This window comes from Lampetra fluviatilis, chromosome 2 (assembly GCF_964198595.1).
Source record: "Lampetra fluviatilis chromosome 2, kcLamFluv1.1, whole genome shotgun sequence".
NCBI classification, from domain to species: Eukaryota; Metazoa; Chordata; class Hyperoartia; order Petromyzontiformes; family Petromyzontidae; genus Lampetra; species Lampetra fluviatilis.
In genome coordinates, this window is record NC_136276.1 from 34,968,407 (window position 1) to 34,983,652 (window position 15,246).

General features: G+C 53.0%; 1 protein-coding gene across 1 annotated transcript; it reads left to right on the forward strand.

The window, feature by feature from the left end:
- Positions 1–1,429: 1,429 nt before the first annotated feature.
- Positions 1,430–4,645, forward strand: LOC144946274 (neuropeptides B/W receptor type 1-like). Its single transcript, XM_078875168.1, has 3 exons — positions 1,430–1,887; positions 2,918–2,975; positions 3,588–4,645. The coding sequence occupies exons 1-3, from the start codon at positions 1,782–1,784 to the stop codon at positions 4,606–4,608; spliced, it is 1,185 nt and encodes a 394-aa protein (XP_078731294.1). The 5' UTR covers positions 1,430–1,781; the 3' UTR covers positions 4,609–4,645.
- The last annotated feature ends 10,601 nt before the right edge of the window (positions 4,646–15,246 follow it).

Sequence of the window (15,246 nt, forward strand, 5' to 3'; positions counted from 1 at the left end):
GGGGGGGGGGAATGAATGCGGTGAAAGATGTAAGAACACAGTTTCTACAAATGATCGGTCATAGTCGTGCTGATATTTAGATCAAAGAAGTGCCGGGCTCGGTGTGAAGCTGAAATAATTTGACTCGTAAATGCCACAGTTCGTCGCCGCGCACAGACGAGACTCGTTCACGGAGGGGGCATCATGTTGCAGCGACGTTGGCGGCATAAATTGGGTGATGCGTTAAGGGCCCAGCTGGGAACAAAACACCCCTTTGAAAAGCTGAGAAGTTTCTCTTGAGCTCCACCGAATTCGAGTCTTGTGTCGTCTATCATTCCACTGCTGGATGAATCCCCCACTCGCAAGCTCTCCAGATGCAACAAGCCGTCGAGCTCCGTGCGCACGAGCTGATATAAACTACACTCACGAAACAATAACATGGTTTTATTAAATTTTACCAGGCAAGGCCCACTGAGCTATATATGACTCTTTTTTCAGAAGTGACTTGGCCACAAATGATAGCTCAACGAAGTGGCTTACCACGGTGAAAATGTAAAGCATCAGCCAAAAACTTTAAACGCATGTTTACACATGTGGAGGCAAAAAAACCGAAGGAATCAGAGAAAAATTCACGCGGCCACGGGGAGAGAGAGACACGTACACTCCAAATATACACCACGCGTCAGGGTCGGAACCGAACCCACAACCTCCTGTATACCAGGCGAGGTAGTTAACATCTCCTAGCCACCGCGGCAATTCCATCACTCCATCTCCGCGTAGGCTACCCCCGCCCCCCTCTCCCACGCTGGGCTCTGTGGCTTCACGAGTTGGAGGTGGGGGGGGAGATGAGAAAATTGTGGGACCTGACGTCTTCCGTGTGAACAGAGCAGAGCTCCTTATCGACACGCCTGTAACCAGGAGGGGGACAAGACGTGAGATAGAAACCCTCAAATTAGAACAGAAGTGGACGCACTATGATGCATTTACTCAACACAGCCTGCACGGGGCCAAATCATCACCGACCTTCCGAGCCGGTGATTTCCCTTTGTGTTGTGATTATGTAAACCGTCCTAATTATGTAAACCGTCCTAATGATGTATTCCGTCCTCTGCATAAACCAATACGGCGTGGGGGGGGAGGCTTCATCCAGCAGTGGATTGACAGCGGGCTGTGAGTAATTCTCGTGCACGACCGGGTATCGTAGCCGAGATCGTGTCGCACAACAAAGACAAAGATCCCCCGTGGAAGCCTCAACAGACTGTAGGGGCAAGTGCTGTTAGCGAGTAGCACCTAGCAAGACCGGCACTGCACACGAGGGGGTGGGTGGCCAGCACCACGCCCGGCCGCCTTTGTCTCCCGAGTGACGACGTTGACTACACACCGCTACACCAGGTACCCCCCCTCCCCTACACGGTGGAATTGCGGGGGCGGGGAGCTCCGCATTGAGGACTCCAACTCGGAAGAGGCGCGCTCAGAGCTGCGACTCCGCCTCTGCAGTCTCCCTCTCTCTCCTCCGTCTCTCTCCTCTCGTTCCAGCCTCCGTCTCTCTCCTCTCGCTCCAGCCTGCCTCTCTCTCTCTCTGCAGCCCCTCTCTCTCCTCTCTTTTTTACGATCAGTGGAAACAAGAAGATGCTCGATGTAGTCGGCACTTTGCTTCGTTCATCATTTCGTAATTTTTTTTACTTTGCTTTATGTAAACCCCCACCTCTTGCTCACTCTCTCGCTCACTCTCTCGCTCTCTCTCGTTCTGCACGCAGCCCTTCTCGCAGTCCGACGGCCTCCGACGGGTAGCTCATAGCTGCATGCAGAGCTCCCCGTCATCTGTCCTCTCTCTCTCCAGCCTCTCTCTCGATCCTCTCGCTCCAGCCTGGCCCCTTCGCATCATCCCGCTGCTAAGTCCACACCTCGGTAAGGATTCACACTCGAGTTCAATAACCCCTGTCTCAGTGTTGTTTTGTGATTGGTTGTATTTGTTTACGCTGGGTAAGAAACATTCAGTCCCAAGCTCGTTTACAACAATGACCCGCGGAGCACCATCCTTTATTTGCTTTGCTGTTTGCGTTGTCGCTTTCTATGTCGTTTGCTTAGTGCAACAATAATTAGCTTAATAAAAAAAACATCGACTCGTGTGTTCGGGTCGTGCCGCGTGCTTTGCTCGGTCTTGATGTCCCACGTTTCGCTCCACGTGCCGGTGAGCATTCCCGTCAGCGAAACGTCGGACATCGTGCCGGAGCAACGCGCGGTGGGAACCCGGCAATTCATCGCAGAGCTTTGCACAGCGCGGCGGATGGGTTCTTTCAAGAACGATGTTTACGCATTTTGGAACATTTGACGCGCGCGCAACAGTTTCGCGTTTGAAAAACAAAGTTCGGAGGAGTTGCCGATTTTGTCCGCAAAATTATCCACGATGTAGGCGCATACTTCACTTGCGGTTCATACATTTTTGGCCAAAGGGACGTGTAGTTATTTACTCATTTTCGCGTCTCCGTTGTCGCATCCGTTGTAATGCAACGCTGCGTGAGGGCGCGCGCGCGTGCGTGACTGGGGAGCGGTGGCGCAGTGATTAGCGCACTGCGCTACGAATCCAGCCATCAGAGTTCGATTTCACGCTCGCGACGAATGAACCGGTCCTGAGTCTCCCCTAGGCCGACTCAGCCTCAAATGAGTATCTGGTGCGGTGTGTAATTATCAGCATTGGGGAAACAAAGACGGCCGGGGCGTGGTGTTGGCCACCCACCCCCACGTGTGCCGTGCCAGGCTTCATAGGTGCTCGCTAACAGCACTTGCGCAACAGTCCGTTACAGGAAATGCACAAGATTCATCGCACCGATACGCAGGCCCCGCGTGACTGACACCTGGTTAATTTGTGACGAATCGCGCATCGCCCGGCGTCATTAACCGCTCGCTATTTGCAATTAACGCCCCTTTGTCTCCTTAGGCCACTCATCAGGGATACGACCAAGGAGTCTCTTCACGATCCGCTGCTCGTTATTAAGGTGGAGCACTCGGCCCAGTGACGCGGCGATAAACCACGATGCCTCGCTGGTCTCGTCAAGGAGCGTAGACCATCAACCACGCCAACTCCGGTGGTCGTCCTCGTAGCAGCAGCAGTAGCAGCAGCGGCAGCAGCAGTAGCAGCAGCGGCGGCTTTTGGCTCGCTGTCGAATGAAGACGACGGTCACCGCGTGATCATCGCGCGCTTTCAGATGCGCTTCTGCGGACGTCTGGAACGCTCTTTCCTTCCGATATTAGGAAGCCACTGGAGCTACGCACTTTCACATCGTCCAGATTGACTAACTCATTTCGTTAGCACTGCTCCGTGTGTTTAGTTTGTTGTCCTTACACCCCCGCACCTCCGATTAGCGCGGTTGGGCTACGTACGGTGCGAAAGAAGCTCAACTTACGTCGGTCAACCAATGCACGCACGATCCATCTCGACCCCAAGACGTTTCCCGGCGCGCGCTTAATGGTCACCCTCGTAATTGACAGAACTTGCATTGGATTTTGGCGAGAAAACTCGTTGTTGGTGGAGGAGGGGGGAGGAGGCGGTAGCGTGTTCGGGGGTGGGGCGTGTGGGGGATGCGGATAAACTAACAACGTCTCTGCAGAATGGGGACCGAGATGCAAGGACCAGCGGCCCTCGACTGCGTCCCCACGAACGGGAGCAACTGCAGCTCGGACGACTACGCCGACGCGGGCAATTCCACCTTCTTCGGCTGCGCGACGCCGCCTTACTGCTCCGACTTCTACATCACCATGCCCATCATCTACTCCATCATCTGCGCCATCGGGCTCACGGGCAACAGCGCCGTCATCTACGTGGTGCTCAAGGGCCCCAAGATGAAGACGGTGACCAACGTGTTCATCCTCAACCTGGCAATCGCCGACGAGCTCTTCACGCTGGTGCTGCCCATCAACATCGCGAACCACCTGCTCCTCAACTGGCCCTTCGGCGAGGTCATGTGCAAGCTCATCATCGCCATCGACCAGTTCAACATGTTCACGAGCATCTTCTTCCTCACCGTCATGAGCATCGACCGCTACCTGGTGGTGGTGGCCACGGTCAAGTCTCAGAAGCTGCCTCGGCGAACCTACCGCGCCGCCAAGATCGTGTCCTTATGCGTGTGGATGCTCGTCACGCTCATCGTGCTGCCCTTCGCCGTCTTCGCCACCACCTACACGGACGAGCTGCACAGGACGAGCTGCTGGCTCGACTTCCCCGATCCGGAGAAGTTCTGGCACAAGGCGAGCCGCCTCTACGCCCTCCTCCTCGGCTTCGTCATCCCGGTGTCTACCATCTGCGTCCTCTACAGCGCCATGCTCTACCGTCTGCGCAGCATGCGCCTCAACTCGCACGCGCAGGCGCTGGACAAGGCGAAGAAGCGCGTCACGGTCATGGTGTTCGTGGTCATCACCGTGTGCCTCTTCTGCTGGACGCCCTACCACCTGGCGATCATTGTGGCCTTCACCACCGACGTGCAGCAGACGCCGTTCATCGTCGGCCTCTCCTACTTCATTACGAGCCTCAGCTACGCCAACAGCTGCCTCAACCCTTTCCTCTACGCCTTCCTCGACGACAGCTTCCGCAAGAGCTTCAAGAAGATTTCCGAGTGCAAGGAGGCGTCGTGAGAGAGACGGAGGAGCCGGGGGGTGGGGGGGTGATCGAGGGGGGGGGAGGGGTTGGCGTGGTGATCGAGAGACGGAGCCCACGCTGGTCCAACGCCGCCCTCGGCCGGATCCAGAAGAAAGCGAAAGTCTCGCAGGTGTCCGTGGCAGGAGGCGCTGATTTGGCAGTCCCCTCGTCTCGTGCGCACGACGCGACAACCTTGGCGACAAACACCAAGAGGCCAACGGGCAATCATTGCAGTGCGCACCTTTTCGGCAATCCAACCCGTGGCGTCCTCTGTATTCCCCGGGTCGTCATTGCCTTGGCGTAGGGTGGTGCACTGTTCGCTTTGCGAGAGGTCGTAAATCGTTGAGCTGTCTCCGTCTCGTGACGCGATTGACGCCAAGAGCACAGCTGTAATGCGACTGTGACGAAAAGAAAGTTAAACGCGTAATGTACGGCTTCAAGCTCACGCCGCTGTTATAATAATAGTGATGATGATGATAATGATGACTCCCAGTCCGTTGTCAATCCACTTAGGGATGAAGGCCTCCCTTCCCCCACTTCGCATCGGCCGTGGCTGTTGGTAGGCCATACTTCACCGGGCTGGTCAGTGCGGCTACAGGTTCGTCGTGAATGGGGTGGGTTGGAGGAGGCGCGGTGTGGGAGCCGGCACTTTGCCATGTCCAGATATCGACTCGCCGCAAGAACGCCGACTACTGCTTCCACCGCTCAAGCGCCTACCAACCCCCCCCCCCCCCACAACATGGCATTGTGAGCAACGCGTAATTGGCGGCAGACACCTTTGATGGTGCGATCAGCAAGGGTCGATGCCGACAACAACCCCCCCCCTGCTCCCCGTCCGTGTGATGTTGACAACGCTGCGCTTGATGGGCAGTCAGTCGCCACGAGCGTTTCCCCGCGCTCGGTCACGTGTGCTGGCGGCCACGTGGAGGGCCGTCAACATCGATTCACTCTCGACGAGCGTCCCAATTAGGGGTCGCGCGCGACGATCGTGAGGATGTTGAGATGTATTGATCGATGGTTGATCTAAAGCTGGGTGTGCGTCACAGCCCCCTTCCCGCGTGGTAAGAATAATTGTTTTGTTGTTGATAGAGTTTATATATGAAGTAGTTACGTGCATAAGTTAGGTAAAATAAATCAGTTCATGATCCTTTTTATTAACATAAAATGTAAGTATATTTTAGTCTATTGGCCGATTGGCCTTCCAGGAATGTCCGCATGCTTACGGATTATAAGACTCGCTTTTTCCTGGTGCAGTATTCTAAAGCGAAAGTTAGGGCGTGCGTCTTATAATCCGGTGTGTGCGTGCATGTGTGCGTGTGTGTGCGTGTGTTAGAGTAGAGCTGTATAAACTGTATTGGTACCGAGCGTAAGTTGTGGGTGAGTCTTACTTTCCGCAACGTCTAAATCTCCGCAACGTCTTAATCTTACAATAATAATCATCGGGACAATCCTGCCCATTTCCGCCAGCAGCCACTTGTGTAAACACGCAAAAACTCTGCCCCAAGATTCGATCTCCCTGTGACTCATCAGCAGTGTCGGGCGCCCATTCATCAAATAGTGCTCGTCTAGGCGACGTCATTGGTAAGCGGCACTCCCATCTCGACAATGTCAACTCAAGATGATGTGATACAGAATCTCATATCGCTCGAGAGGGGAGCGTTTATGGTTATGTAGGTGATAAGTCACCTCCCCTTCAGCATCTCCATATAACAAGTATATATATAGCATACCGTATTCTCCAGACGCTCCGGAAAGTAAGACGGACGTGTTGCCGTGTGTCAGTAATGGGATACAAACGTGTGCGGTGCAATGTCGAACTGCTTGCGCATCGTACATAGCCAACAGTGCCAATCGGAGGATCGGGATCTGGTCACACACACACACATCGGATTTTAAGACGCACGCACAACGTGTACGTTCAAAACATGAAGGGAGTGCGTCTTATAACCAGAATACGGTACAGTGTATATATATACTTCATGTAAACATCGTGTTCTGCTCGTGTGGTTGGACCCGCTCACTCACCAACTCGATAGGGACTTCAAAGATTCACTTTTTGGGAAGCCTCCCCCTCTTCATCCCCCTCTTCCTCCCTCCCTCCCTCACTTCTCCCTCCCTCACTCCTCCTTCCTCCCTCTTGCTACTCCCTCCTCCTCCTCTTCCTCCACCTCCTCTTCCTCCTCCTCCTCTTCCTCCCTCCCTCCCTCCTCCTCCTCCCTCCCTCCTTCTCCCTCCCTCATCCCTCCCTCCTTCTCCCTCCTTCCTCCCTCTTTCCTCCTCCCTCCCTCCTCCTCCCTCCTCCTTCTTCCTCCTCCCTCCTCCCCTGCCACCACTTCGCGGCAACCGTTCTTGCTCTGACACTCAACCAAGGGAAAGGCGCAGCCCTGCAACTGTTTCGCTCACGCCACTGCTTGCAGACGGGCCACATCCCGATCAGACGGATATAACCAGGCCTACATCTCTCACGGGATCATTTAATCGTTCCCCCTGTCGTACGTCGATACAATTACACTTGGATTGCGTGGTGCAGTAACACCCCGATTTTAGTCTCCCCGCTTTGTCGTCGTTTCGCAAACACGTCGTCACTCTATCATTCACACCGCCGTTACCCGATTCGCGTCGCCTCGACCCCCACACTTACATCGCTGACTTAAGCATCGTCCGTCTGTTCCCGTTATCCATCGTCTCTCATCCATTGCCTCTACCCACAGCCCTTTACATCGCTTTCGTTGACGCCGTTTCGATATTCGCCGTCGCGCCCTTCCGGAACGCATCCCCGACGTAAACCGGGTGTTACTGCACTTGACAATTTAACACAGTGGCAGGGTTATACTCGATGTGGTGTTTTCCGGGTGCGAGAATATTTTGTTCCGGCTCGCCGACAAACCCCGGTTGAAAATGAATCTCCGGTTATCGTAACGGTTTTTTTTGTTTTACGCCGCACCTGGATATTAGACACGTGGGTATGTGATGACTTCGAAAGCGCTGGTAATGTGTCAGCCTCAATCAGCCCTACACGGGAAAAGAGATCTTTTAATCAAAATATTTCAACAAGATAATCCCTCGAGATGGAACATCTGGTCTCCGACTGTGTCTCAAGTGACGCATGCGTAGCAATCAAGCGATGGCCACCCACACACGCATAAAAAAAACAATCTACATCGTATAGAGTGCGCGTTTATACCTCGCCAGATGCGACGAGAACACGGGGAGAGACAGCCAAGGCAGCGCGCAAGAACGTCACACCGCCGTTACACGCACACACACACGTGCGACACATCACCGATTCATGTGAAATTAATGCCAGCTGTGATATTGATTCAAGATGATTCAGGACGATCTTATATATATATACACATGAGATGTTTTTTTGCTCAATTCCATTGTATGTGTGTGTATGTGCGTGTGGTTGAACTTCTTTCGCACCGTACGTAGCCAACCGTGCTAATCGGAGGTGCGCGTGACGCTCGCAAAAGTTGTGCGCGTGACTTTGAGGTCGAGATGAGGGGGACGGAGCCTCCATCGTCAAAGCCCCCACCGCCACGCGACCGGAGCGAGCTCGACACGCTCTCGACAACAAAGGCTGACTTGGAAAAAAAAGGGAACAAGTAGATAAAAAGGGCGACGTTTCGGGCTCACGGCCTTCTTCACAATCCGGAGAATGAATGGGCGTGTTGAGCGCCAAAAGAATAAGATGTCACCACTACGCTTTATACCGCCAGAGGTCAAATCGGAGTCGCGTCAGTGGGTTGTTGGCCAGGGAATATTTCACGGACGCGTCTCTTCCCAATGGAATCGCCGTCACGACGCTGCATGTACGTCGAGCAAGACTGGGCAACTAACGTGACATTTAATCATCAAAACTAAATATTTAAATGTCATTCATTGTGTTGCTTGCGCAAGCCTACTGCATTAATCTGCGAAAGCTTAAAAGCGTTGCGGTGTGTGTGTGTGTTTATTTATTTACCGTGCATGTGTATGTGTGTGTCACACGCGGACGGCGCATTAGTCAGTCATCTCAGGTAGTCAACAGATGGCACCTGGGTCTGTCCCGTGATCTCCTGCTAGCAGCGAACGTTCCACACTTCACGTAACCTCAAGGCGCACCTAGCCTGGCACAATCGCCGTGGTTGATATCACCGTCGCTCCGTGTCAAATGGTGGCTGTTGCTTATGTTGTTGTGAGTCAAAGTGCAAATCAAATACTACTCGGGTGTGTGCGGAGCGGTGCGTAAGCATCGCTATTGGGGAGACAAAGGCGGTCGGGCGTGGTGTCGGTCAAGCAGCCTCTCGTGTATAGTTCTGGCCTTCATAGGTGCTCGCTAACAGCTCTTGCCCCAACAGTGTGTTAAGGGTACACAGGGTATCTGTGTCTTTGTGAACGGTACTCCGGTGCATTCTGGGATGCTCGAGACGCAAGAAGTGACCACGTGGAGCAAAAGGAACTCACTGCTGGGTATGGGGGAGCACCGGCGATGAGCACGGTTTGCTACGTACGGTGCGAAAGAAGTTCAACATAACATACATACATACATACCCCACTTCACCGTACTGCCGCAATTCATGTTGCCAACCTCGTCACCCCCAGTGCTACCCACCAGCACGGGGCGATCACGGTTGGCATGGCAATCGCGAAAGACGAAAATCGGAAGCGTGCAGAGGTGCGTGCCTGCAATCACGCCGAGATGCAGGAGGAGAGGGCGCGTGGTGTAGCGTGCCGCATGGACCATGAAATCAGAATCTTTTTCTCGACTCGAGAAGCAATCCGATTAGCTATTAAGCTCATTTTTTTTGCACATGTCCAGTATGGACGGGTCAATCATCGCTTCCCTTGGCAACCCCGGCGCATGGACTGCTTTGGTGCAATTGCACAGCCTGTGCACTCGATGGCTACGCTCGTGCCCCGGTGCTCCCCCGATGTCGCTCTCTCGCTCTGTGCCCCTAGCCGTGGCTTTTTTTTGTGTCTCTCGTTTTCGGTGTCGTTGCTGAATTCGTTTCGCGCTCGTAAAAAATAAATATTTACTGAACACAGAAGAGATTACGAGAGGTGTCGTTGTCGTCGTTGTTGTTGTTGTTGTTGGGCGCCACGGTGGCTATGAGATGTTAACTACCTCGCCTGGTATACAGGAGGCGGTGGGTTCGATCCCGACCCTGACGTCTGCTGCTGTATATTTGGAGTGTGCTTGTCTCTCTCTCTCCCTGTGGTCGCGTCGATTTTTCTCCGAATCCTGCGGGTTTTTTTCCCTCCACATTTAGAATCGACATCACGCGTTTCGAGTATTTAGCTGCTGCAGAATTCCACGTGATAAGCCACTTTTTTGACCTATTATTTGTGTCCAGGTCGCTTCTAAAAAAGGCTATACAGCTCAGTGGGCCTTACCTAGCAAAATAAAAACAAGTTTAAAGATAGATAGTTGAGTTATTATCGTTACTGCTGTCGTCATTGAGGACATCTCATTAAATGCCCCCCATCACCGTTGGAGCTTGTAAGCTAAGCAGGCTGGATCCTGTCCAGACAGCGCTGCTTTGGCTTCGCACCCACCAGCGCTTGCCAGGTGTTGGAGGCGTGGTGCACAGAGGGCTGTGAGCTACCGGAAGATCGCACAAGCGCATTGGGTGCGGTCCTCAGAGGTTTGATCCGCTCACTGAATTGAGCCTGTGGATTCAATCTATCTGCGCGAAGCATCGAGCGTTAACCCCCTTGTATTTACGATGGGGTTTCTCAACTTTCCTCCCACGTGAAGTTCAACACCCACCAACGCTACTGGCCAAATTTTCAAAATGCTAACAATGATTCTCGAGAATGGTTGAGGCTCTCCTGGATATAGATAGGCAGTAGCTATATCTGTCAGGGATGCCGAGAGGCAATCCCCGATTAATAAATGAATACATGGATATACACTCGCCGAGTCTAACGGCTCCCTGTGAGATCGAATTACGCGCTCGACTCTCGTTGTCGAGGGGCTATCATAGGGGGAGCTGACACTGGGGGGCACCCAATCTACGGCGAAGATGGAGAGCCCCTTCACATCGGATTGGTGGTCAGGGCAGACGAAATAAAAGCGAGGAGTCGGTTGGGAGACCGTTGATTGGGCGAAATGAATGGGATTGGTGGAGAGTCGTGGAAAGTTCGGGAAAGGATGGGGCAGAGGGTAACAGGAGGGATGGAGAGGGGGTTCGGGTTCGTGCCTGAACGGAACGATTCCCTGGTGGGTGACGCGCTGTGCGGAAGACAGAATACAGATCAAGTTCAAGACTCACACGGGCTGGAACTCCTTCACACATCTATACACATATTGCTTCATTGTATAATCTGTATAAAGATACGTAACAAAGTATAATTTACATAAAGCTACGTTTAAAAACACAGTATGCGTGAGCTTAAACAATGTTTGGTGGCTAGAAGTGAAAACTAACGTCACTTTACACGAGTAAGATGACGTATGAATGGATAAGCATTTATTTCATTGCCAAGATTCGCGAAAATATATCTAATTTTAGCAGTCCATCGACCAATGAGCATTGAGAGGCAATGTTTGCTATTAGGATGTTATTCAACAGGGACAGCCCTGAACCGGCTTCAATCTCTCTGTGCTAGGTTGAAAACTTATTTCTTTAAAACCGATTTTTGTGTTTAATTTGATGTTCTCCCCCCCCCCCCCCGCACCTCCGATGAGCACGGCTGGCTACCTACGGTGCAAAAGAAGTTCAGCATAATCACGGTACACACACACGTGCCTCGTCAGCATTGTTTAGCCCGTGAAAACAAATGCCGTTGGATTGTTTTTTTGTTGCGTAAGATGTACAAGGCAAAGCGCGACTGTGTGATGGGAGTAACGTGAAGGTTACTATCACCATTTCCAAGATGTTTGGTCAGAATGAAAGAGGAGGCCGATGTTGATGACGATGCCACAATCGAGAGGGACTTGTCGATGATCGTGGCATCTTCGACAGGGGCCTCTTGAGAGCTTCCGCCAGTGGGCGCACTTCCTGCAGCAGTGGCGTGAACAAGCAATTGCAGGGCTGCCCCTTTACCTTCTCCACCGTTAGCTCGATCCCGGAGGTCGGCAACCTGAATCTGTCCGGAGTCGTATGTGCATCTGCACGGACTGCTTTGTGACGGAGTGCGCGTGTTGTGTTCATGCGCGCGCATCGCGGCTCTTCGAATGTTGAGTTTCGTACCGAATTCTAAGGAACACAAATTGCTCCTCTTGTTATGTGGGTTGCCAACCCCTGAGCTAGATGCAGACCACGCTGGTGGATCAGCTTCGAGCAGCAACATAGAAAGACCCAACGCAGAAGAACCCCTGAGGTTTGATCTTCACGAAGCTCACGGTCCACCCTAGACCGCACCCCCTGCACAAACCGTGGCTGTCGATGCGGGTACCTGAGGCGCAAAATGGAAAATTAAAACAATCTCCAGCACTGTGCGACTGTGGTCATCCAGAGCAGGGACCGTGCAACTGATATAATGAGGCAATGCCCCGATCCACAAATACGGAGACATCGCAGCGATACACTCCGCCACTGCTCCTGACGCGAGTATCTGGGCTTGATCACCCGCATGTGATATTGTAAGTCGTTTACTCTGCATCCACATCAGACGTGCGAAAGAATAAAGAAGCAAAATGGTACTTCTATTCTCGTCGTGCTCATGGCAATGTGTCAGGAGCTACATGCCAACGTGGAGAGAGTTTCGGCAGAGGGTTGGTGTCATTTTGCTTTTCTTCTTTATGAAGGAGCGCAGGCTGCAGTGGATGACGATATGGTCCACAGTTTGGGTTGCATGGCTGAGAGCCGCCTTCTGGCTTGCCTTGCATTTCCCATTGATGAAGTAGATGTTCTTCTGAAGAGTCGGGACGTGACTGATGTTCCATTTAAGATAAGGGGCGTTTGCTTTAAAAATGATTACAAACCCTGAGGCTGCTTAATGTGATAACAGCTGTGGTGTAAATCTTTTTAAATGATGTACCAGGAGAGAGAAAGAAAAATCAATCCAAGAAGCACAAATTTGATTGTCAAAGTGCACTGTGTAACAGCAGATGGCTGATACACCAATCTCGGCATTTCTCTCTCTATATATGCATGGCATTTCTGCATTGTTCACGCATCACGCAGGTCTCCCTCTGTGTTTTTATTAAACTGCAGTTATTAAATATTTACATGTGAATCATATTGAGTTTTTTTTTGTTTTTATTGGGGGGAACGTCTCGTGCTTATTTTTATTTTCGAACACGACACACGCACGATACAAACGCGAGCCCTCCTCGGCTGCGCGGAGCAGGGTAATTAAACATTGAAAACGCACAAACGCGACGTGGAAAATCATTATTGGCCTCAAACTCCAGGCTGACATTTCCACTGACAAGGGCACGGGGCACGCGACACGGGCACCGACGTTCGCAGAGACAGCGAAACGGTTCATAGCCAAGGGTGGTGGGAGAGGGGGGAGGGGGGAGGGGGGAGGGGGAGAGGGGGAGGGGGGGAGTGGGAGAGGGGGGAGTGGGAGAGGGGGGTGGGAAAGGGGGGAGTGTGAGAGGTGGGAGAGGGGGGAGTGGGAGAGGTGGGGGGGGGGGGGTGCCCATTCCAATGTATTTTTAGTTTGCGGTGTCGGCACGCTGCCGCTGTGGGGTGATGATGAGCGCAACTGAAACTCGACCATTTCACGAGGTCGCGGGTCTTGATTGGATTCCTTCCGTGGCCGTGGCGGCAGCCGAGACTCCGCGAGGGGACATTTCGTCCGCAGCGCGTGGGAAAGTCGATCGTCAGGTCACGCGGGTGGTGGTGGTGGGGTCAAAGTGACGGCAACATTAAAAGCATCTGCGCTTTGTTTGCAACAACAGCAACATTAACAAAACAGCAACAACAACAATATAGTAGTAGGTTTATACCCTTTCAACTGGTACCAGTTGAAAGGGTAAAAACATACTACTATATTTTGCCACTGGTGAACAACAATATAGGTAGATTAGCACAATGAAGTGGTCTCGATGTCCGGTGGGCGAGGTGACAGCCACAGGAGGGAAAGGCGCTGAGTGGAGGGCGTCCATCGCGGAGAGGGACGTGGCCCCGACACCGTCTCGTGTCCGGCTCGCCGGGCGATCTGTCGCATCGTGAAAAACCGTGAAGCATTGCGGCCACGTGGACGGTGAGTATCCGTCCAGCGGAGGATTGAGCGCAACCGATGATGGCAATGATGATGGCGATGAGTTAGAAACCACGACCGAGCGAATCAAGATGCCCACGTGTAGCGTTGAACAGACCGTCGGAGGAATTTGCTGTCAATGAGCAGCGACGAAGGCAGGCGCGGCACGCGAGGCAGTGGACAGCGCCGTGCTGATGTTGACGCACCGCACCGCACCGGGTTCTCATTCGACGTCTCGGAGACCCGGGGACGATTCTGACGTTCGTCGCCGATGTTGGCCCGCGAGTGGGAAGTGAACTCGCGTGAACCGCCCCGCCGCTGCTAACCCCCGAGCACAAACAAACACGACCATGACCCCCACTCCCCCCCCCCCCCCGCTTGCTTTCATTAATTCACCTTTAGGCTCAAGACCATCAAGAATAACAATTTCTCCAAAGTGCCCTCGTTACATTTCACATCGCTCACGCCGGCGACAATCACCACGCACGCCGCGCCTCCCCCCACCCCCTCCCCAGGGGGGTGGGGGGGGTCTCGTGCAGTGACGCGGTGAGGCCACCACCCTCCCCGCGCTCCCCCAGAGAGGCCGGCGGCGAGGCGGTTCGAATCCAGCGGCCACCCCGGTTATTATTATTGTTGTTGTTATGATGCCTTTTGAATATTTGGCTGCTGTAAATTTCCACGTGATAAGCCACTTCGTCGGGCTATCGTTCGTGGTCATGTCGCTTCTGAGAACAGAGCTATACAGCTCAGTGGGCTTTACCTGGTTAAATAAAAACTATATTTTAGTGCTACATGTGCGATAACCGCAACAAGGCGACACACTGTCTGCTTCACAGTGCACGTTAAAGACCCCCTGACGTCATTCGAAACGAGTAGGCCATCGTGCGTCCAAATTTTGCAACATGCGAAATCTACACCGCAAGTTACCCAATTTGGACTTTGCCCGCATAGCAATCATTGCCCCTACTGGCGCACGAATGCCCCATGTCACTCTCGCAAAGAGGGACTATCCTGGTTGAACAAAGTGAACTTGCAACTTGAACCAAAGCATGGGCGAGACGCCGAGCACACGGTTCGTGCCACTGCTGCACATTGAAAGATGTCGTCATCGGCATCGGCGGCATTCACGACGCCTTTGCGACAAGGGATAGAAACAAACGACAATTCCCCCACCGTGAATTTCGTCCAAAATGTTGCGAGTTTCTCTTAGCCATCCCTGAACAATTGGGGGAGGGGGGTGGTGGTTGTGGGTGGGGGGGCGGTGTCTGGACACCCAGAGCTGCCGCCGTGTCGTTGGGCAGAACGCGAGGGAAGCCGACCCGCCGAACGCCACAACAGACTCCCACCAGCAGCCTGCTGCAGGCTGACGCCTCGGGGGCAATGTGTCAAGAGCTGCCCATGCGCACACACCCAGTGATGTTAATCGCATTGATGCAACGAGACATTCCCCCCTTGCCACGTGTACGTGCGTATGAATGTTGAACTTGTTT